The sequence below is a fragment of the Marmota marmota genome, unplaced genomic scaffold (assembly GCF_001458135.2).
Source record: "Marmota marmota marmota unplaced genomic scaffold, marMar, whole genome shotgun sequence".
Taxonomy (NCBI): domain Eukaryota; kingdom Metazoa; phylum Chordata; class Mammalia; order Rodentia; family Sciuridae; genus Marmota; species Marmota marmota.
The window spans coordinates 72480717-72488591 of record NW_026000026.1 but is presented as its reverse complement, the minus strand read 5'-3'; the positions used below and the strand labels follow the sequence as shown (position 1 = coordinate 72488591).

Here is a 7875-nt window from a genome sequence, read left to right as displayed (position 1 = left end):
TTTTCATATGGTACATGTTGTGAATATGATTTGGATCATGTTCACTACTAAATCCTAGCGACTGAATTTCAAAATGTTGATCTTTTCTACATTCTGGTGGTACCCAAATGATCCAAACTTTGTGAATATAGGCAGGAACGAAGTGAGTTCTGGATGATCATTTGTCCAGTCTCCTTGGTGGGATTATACAAATTAGACTTCTGAAAAGTGAACTGGAATTTTTTGTGAACTTGAAACTTCAACCAGACTTATTTTTTTTGTCACACGTAAAAGGTATTCTTTTAAATAGATGATAATAAATAAAGGAGAAATCATTAAATTTAACCACCATATTTATGTCTTGTATTAAAGTTCATGTTTAATTCTGTTCTCATTTTATCTCTGCCTCACTTCAATTTTTCAATTGAATGATGGCTAAAAACTTTGTTTCAAAAATGACTTAAATGTCAATAATTTCCCTTTTTTTATTATATCATCAGAAAAAAATAGTAATTCAGAAAAAGCACAGGTACTTAATCTCCACTAAGATAATACTTGAGACTTAAAAATATCAGATTATAAAATAAACCTTTAAACTTCTTGTATTATGCCAGAAGTTCAAGGAAGTTGTCTTCTATTAATATAAATTTAACTAGTTAGGAATCACAGGATCAACTCACTAGGGTTATTGAACACAATTGAGAACTATTATAATTCAAACGAATTCATTACTGTTAAAGCTACTCAGGACAAAATACTTCATACAAATGCAACTTTGATGTCATTGAAAAAATTAAATAACATTAAAGAACAAAACTGAAGAATTAAACATCAAAAGAAGTCATTATGATGTTGGTAAAAACTGTTCACATCTACAAAGTGCAAAATCTTTGATCAGCCAGTAAGGACTGAACAAAATTGCCAAAATGCAGAAGATGTTTCTGGATTATTGAAAAGGGGGCAGAAGCTGCAGATAGACCAAAGGATATATATATACACAGTAAATTACACTTGATCATCTACTGTAGAGCAAAGGGACAAGGAGATATATGAGGACCTCAAGCGTTCTGAATTTATTGGAGGTATTTAGGATATAATTCAGGCTCTGAGATTATTCTTTGAATATGATTATGTGAAGCAGTGATTTAACAGTTTTACTTAGTAAAGGAGGATGACAAATTATATGATAGTCTCCCTTTAGTTTATCTTAAATGAGATTTTTTTAAAAAAATTAAATCTTCGTATTTATGAAACACTTAAACAATATTTTAGGTAAGTCCTAACCAAGTAAAATATCATTGTCTTGCATATGAGATGTTCACAACAAGAAAAAGGCCACACTTTTGTATATGAATACATTCATTAAATGAAAAGTTAACATACAGCTTGAGAAAAACAAGTAGACTAGATTTTATGCTCTTGGCTGATCAGTGGATTTAACCTAGTAGTACATAGAGCCAATCATAAATTTAGTTCAAGGCCAACACTCTGGTATTGGAAGATAAACTTATATGTTAACAATGGGTGCCACAAATACATGAAAATTCAAGATTCCATACAAACCTTTAAATGGGTCATGAAATTCATTAAGTTCACTAAAATAAGAAGTTTTTACTTGCTTAATTTACATTTATTAAAAGCTGAACATCAAGAGAAGATTGAATATGGAGAAAATACATATTTGATATGATTATAAATGCTATGAGTAATGCCATTAAAGGAAGAAACAGAGCTATCAGGAATGTGCATAGGAATGGAACAGTGGTTATGAGTGCTTTAACATCGTTAGAATTATTTAAGAGAAAGAAGTTGCAATAGCAAGTTCACCAAAATTAGTGAAAAGAATTACAACAATTAGCTGAATACAAAGCTATTTCTGCAGTTGGAATTCTCTTTAACTTCTCTCCCAGCCTCCGGAACCAAGAGGTTGGGGAATATGGGCTTCAGGAACTTGAACTCGCCAGTTCCAGAGTCTCCAGCCAGACATACCTCATACTGGTAGCTCTGGGACAGTGTCCCAGTACCGCTGACGTCCACCAGGTGTCCAGGAAAGTGGCCCTCAAGCATAGAGCAGACACCCAGAGGCGCCGCCCTGCGCCTCCTGCACAGCCTCACAACCACGAACACCAGCACAGAGAAGAGGAAGAGAGATGACACAGAGGCCAAGGCAATGACCAAGTAGACAGTGAGCGAGTCCTCCTGCGCGCGCTCGGGCGCCACTTCCGGGAGTGGCAGGTAGGGCTGGGAGAAGCCATCCACCAGCAGCACGTGCAGCGTGACGCTGGCAGACAGCGGAGGCTCGCCATTGTCCTTGACCAGCACCACCAGCCTGTGCCTGGCTGCGTCGCGCTCACTCAGCAGCCTGGAGGTGCGCACCTCGCCATTGTGCGCCCACACGCCAAACAGCCCGGGCTCCGTGGCCTTGAGCAGCTGGTATGACAGCCAGGCGTTCTGGCCCGAGTCTCCATCCACCGCCACCACCTTGGTGACCAGGTAGCCCTGCTCTGCCGCCCTGGGCACCAGCTCGGTGCAGGGCGCAGAGGCGTTCTGCATTGGGTACAGCACGAAGGGCGAGTTGTCATTGTCGTCCAGCACCACCACGCGCACCAGCGCCTGGCTGCTGAGCGCTGGCGAGCCTTGGTCTGTGGCGCCCACGCGGAACTCGAATGCCTGCAGGGCCTCGAAGTCCAGCGCCCTCAGCGCGAACAGCTGCCCATTGTCTGCGTTGATGGAGACCAGCGAGGCGAGGGGCAGGTGCGGGTCCTGGGTTGGCAGCAGCGAGTAGGTGATCTGGGCATTGGTGCCTGAGTCTCTGTCTGTGGCACTGATGCTGCCTATTTTCAGGGCAGGGCTGTTGTTCTCGCGCACCAACAGCCTGTAGGTGGTTTGTGTGAAAGCAGGTGCATTGTCGTTGATGTCAGAGACAAGGATAGTTATGTTGTGTTCAGTTTTCAACCTAGGTGACCCCAAGTCAGTGACTGTGATGGTGATGTTGTACTGGGCTCTGCTCTCTCTGTCCAGTGGCCTCTCTGTCACCAAGGAGTAAAAGTTCTTAAATGTGGGCTTCAAGAGGAAGGGGAGATCGTTTTCTATGGAGCAAACCATCCTACCATTGTCCCCAGAGTCTGGATCAGAAACGCTGAAAATAGCAACTATACTCTCCAGGGAGTTTTCTGGGATAGAGCTGCTGAGTGTGGACATGGTTAGTTCAGGAGCATTGTCATTCACATCCACCACTTCTATGGCCACTGTGCACTTCCCTACAAGGCCTCCACCATCTGTGGCTGCAATTTCTATTATATAATGTTGGGTTGCCTCAAAATCCAATGCCCTTTGCAAACGAATTTCTCCTGTTAGTTTGTCTATTACAAATGGTTGAGAAACTTCATCACCTTCGAGTAGAGAGTAGTTTACACGCCCATATGTTCCTACATCTAAATCTCGAGCAGATACAATGAGAACTAACGAGTTTATGGGACTGTTCTCAGGAACCTGTACTTCATACAGGGATTGTAAAAATTCAGGGGCATTATCATTCATATCTACTACTTCAATGTGAACTGTGACAGTCCCAGACCTGGGTGGCATCCCACCATCCAGCGCTGTGAGGATTAAACTGAGCTCAGACTCTTCCTCCCGGTCCAGAGCTTTGTCCAACACCAGCTCTGGGTATTTTCTGCCATCTCCACGATTGTGAGTAGCAACACGAAAATTGGAATTGGGGCTGATTGTGTAGTTCTGAACACTATTGCTACCCATGTCCGAGTCCTGAGCTGATTTCAAAGGAAACACAGTCCCTGGCTGGGCACTCTCTGGGATTCTAAGGAACATTTCCCTGTCTAGGAACTCTGGAGAATGGTCATTTACATCTGTGAGTTGCACATCAATTTGAAACAACTGCATCGGGTTTTTGAGTAACAACTGGAAATGCAAAATGCAGGGTTCTGTAGCCCCACACAGCACCTCTCGGTCTAGCTTTTCCTGTAGAAGCAAATTGCCGGTTTTTACATTGAGCTGCAAGAGCTGTTTGCTGCCTTTGTGATGGATTCTCGCACCCCGAGTTGCCAGTTCCCCCACCCTGAGCCCCAGATCTTTTGCCAGGTTGGCCACAGAGTAGCCACTTTCTGTTTCTTCTGGCATGGAATATCTAATTGTCTCAGAGTCAACCTCCCACAAAAACAACAGCATAGCAAGAAAAATGACTTGCCTTTTCTGCAGGGATTTTGCTAGAGCAGTCTGCATTGTTCAAATCCGTCCAGAAGGTGCAGTTCCTTCAACTCGGTATACAATCCACTCAGACAATTTGGTTAAATAATCCTGAGTTATATGTTTCTGTCTGACATGCACTTAGAATGGTGCCTTGTCTGAAGATCTGTCTTCTGGAGCTGGCTTAAAATGCCTCCTTCTTTGGGGGAGCTCTCCGAGTTCTGATTCCCAGCTCAATGGTGTCCCTGGCATTTAGAGCCCATTATTCACTTGCTTATCCTGCAGCGCCACCAGGTGTCTTTACTTACTATTGCATATAATATTTGCCATTTCATTCCAAATTCTAAACCTTCTGTGTATCAATACCCTTTTGATCGCAAAAGCACTATCTTCAAGTTATTAGAATTTCTAAATAAACGTTTTCTAATTTAATTTTCAGTAAAAAACCCTGTACGAATCAAAAAAATTGATATATTAGACTTCATGTTCTTCTGAATTTATGAAGAAACCTTTATTGTGGGTTTACGATTTATTGTATTTATAAAATTAATGATAATGTATAATTACAAAATTTCAATTTTACAAAAAATAGTTTGATTTCTAAGTGTAACATTCCATCATAAAAAGTAAAAAAAATCACAAATCATATGTGTACAACTCAGTGTATACTCATTTTTTATTAAAGGTAGAGATTTTTGCTAAATGTCATCTTTCTTCATATGTGTGTACTTTATGCTCATTTTAAAGTTATATACAACATTAGAATATGCTTTTATATAATCAAATGCATGGAAAATATTTTTGTATAATTCACTTCTGAGCTGTCCCAGAAAGTCAAAGTTTGAATGTTTGCTCTGATATGTGGAAACTAATGGCAAGATGGCTGGGGTATTGGGAGAATTCCATCAAAATATAGGAAAGATTAATAGAGTAGTCCAAGGGAAAGATGGAGGGACCAAATAGGGGAAATAACAGTAGAATGAATCTAAGCAAGCTTTCATATGTACATACATGAATATATCACAGTGAATCTTAAGTCAATTAATTTTAAAGTGCATACACTAATATAAAAGGATTCTAGATTAAAAATTGAAGCAATACCAAAATGCAAGAATTCTTCTTTCATTGTTTGTTTTTACTTGCCCCCAAAAGGCAAGCACCATCCTGACTTCTATTATCATAGCTATCTCTGCCTTTCTTGAACTTTTAAACAAATGAAGATATAGAGTATTACTATTATGTCAACCTTGTTTCAGTTAATATTCTATTAAATAAAACTGATCTGTGTCATGTTATTCTAATGTTTTTTGTATGCATTGGTTTTGTATGTATATACCATGGTAGTTTATACATTGTGAAGTGGCTGAAAATTGGGGCTTTTCTAGTTTTAAGATTTTTTTTGGTTCTACCACAATACATGTTGAATATGCTCATAAGATTTGGATTTTTGTGCATTAATGCATGCATATATATTTAGATTTTTAAATATTGTAAAATATTTTTCAAAAGTAGTAATAATGCCAGCAAAATTTGGGAGTTCCAGTTTCTTCATATTCTTGTCAACATTTGATGTTGTCTTTTCAGTTTTCACCATTCTACTAAGTGTGTGATAATATCATATTGTGATTTTAATTAGCATTTCCCTGGTGCTTTATGAAACATGCACATTTTCACAAATTTGTTGGCTATTAATTTACATTTTTTATGAAGTGCTTGTTGAAGTCTTTTGTATATTTTTCTAATTGGGACATTTGCCTGTTTCCTTATTAGACTGTCTTCTATATTGTTGAAATATCTTTTTCAGATACATTAATTGCAAATATGTCTTCCCACTATGCTTGCTTTTTTATAATTTTTGAGATCTTAATGGTTACACATAGAAGTTGGGTTCTATGCTTTTATTTAAAATTTATTATGGTGACATTGATCAAGCAGTCTTTAATTTGGTCTGATTTATCAATACATTTCATTATAGTTGGCAGTTTGTGTGTACTAGTTAAATCTTTTGCATACTCCAAAGCATATTATATTCTTATATGTTTTGAAAAACTAATAACTATATTTTACCAGTTGAAAACTATAATCAACTTTAAATTACTTTAAGTGAGTAATGTTAGGATCATTTTTCATGGAAATATCCAAATGACTTTGAACCATGGGGAAGATGATTCCCATTATTTCTGAAATGACATTATTGTCTTAAATCAGGTGACCACACGTTGGCTTAAGTATTTTATTTTTCTCTCTGTTTATCCTACAGTACCTCATTCTATTGATTACCATAGCCTCATCATTGAATTTTGTATATAAGAGGTAAATCCTCCATTTAAAAATCAATGGACTGTTTTAAAGAGAAGTTTTAGACTAACAGAAAATAAATCAGAAGGCAAAGAGATTTTCCATATATCCCTGTCCCCACACATCCACAACCTTTCCTATTATCAACATCCCCTATTAGAGTTGTACATGTCTTACAATTGCTGTCCCTACATTAACACATCATCATCACTAAGTCTATTGTTTGAATTAAGGTTAATTACTTGTAATGTACATTGTATGAGTTTTGACAAGTGTGTAATGACATGTATTCACCTTCAGAGTATCATACAAGGTAAATTCACTGCCCTAAAAATCACCTAGTCTCCCTCACCTGAACTCACTGTAAACCACAGATATTTTTACTGTTTCCACAGTTTTGCCTTTTCCAAAATGTCATGTAGTCAGAGTAGTACATTATAGAGTCATTTGAGATTGACTATTTCATTTAGAAATAGTCATTTGAGATTTTTCTCCATGACTTTTAATGGTTTGATGGATATTTACTTATTTCTTTTGGTGTTGAATGATAATATTCAATGTCTGGCTGTACCACAGTTCACTTATCCATTTGATTATTGTTGGACATCTTGATTTTGACAGCTATGAATATAGCTACTATAAACATCACCTTGCAAGTTTTTGTGTGGTTCTAAATTTTCACCTCTTTTGAATATATACTAAGGAGCAAGACCACTGCATCAAATAGTAAGAGTATATTGAGCTTTGTAAAAAGATGCCAAACTGTCTTCCAAAGCCAGTTGTACCATTTCTCATTCCCATCTGCAGTGAATGATAATTCTTTTTGCTCCAATCTTCCTCAGCTTTTCGTTTTGTCAGTGAGCTAGAGTTTGTACATTCTAATGGTTTTGCAGTGGTATCCCAATGTTATTTTAATTTGCATTTCCCTGATGACATATGATATACAGCATGTTTTCACATGCTTATTTGCCATCTATCTATTTTCTTTGGTAAATTTGTTTGTTATTTTGTCCAGTTTTAAATGAGAATGTTGGTTTTCTTATGTTGAGTTTTAATGACATGTATCCATATATTTTGGATAATAGTCCTTAGTAATATGCCTTTTTCAAATATTTTTCTAATATGTGACCTGTCTTTTCATTTCATTTGTAGACTCTTTGGCAGAGCAGAAAATTTTAATTGTACTGAAGTCCAACTTATTTCTTCTATGGACCATGCCTTTGGTGTGATATCTCTAGTTTTATTCTTTTTCTTCTAGATTGCTTTAATTTTAATGTACTGTTGTATTTCTATACAAACTTTATATTCAGTGTGTTAGTTTTCAAAAAGAAATTAAGTAAAATTTTGTTGAGGATTTTATTATATCTATAGATTGATTGGAGAAGAACTAAC

General features: G+C 37.3%; 1 protein-coding gene across 1 annotated transcript; it reads right to left on the bottom strand.

The window, feature by feature from the left end:
- Positions 1–338: 338 nt before the first annotated feature.
- On the bottom strand, positions 339–4627 carry LOC107141882 (protocadherin beta-5-like). Its single transcript, XM_015485169.2, has one exon. The coding sequence runs from the start codon at positions 4219–4221 to the stop codon at positions 1834–1836; it is 2388 nt and encodes a 795-aa protein (XP_015340655.1). The 5' UTR covers positions 4222–4627; the 3' UTR covers positions 339–1833.
- Positions 4628–7875: the final 3248 nt, after the last annotated feature.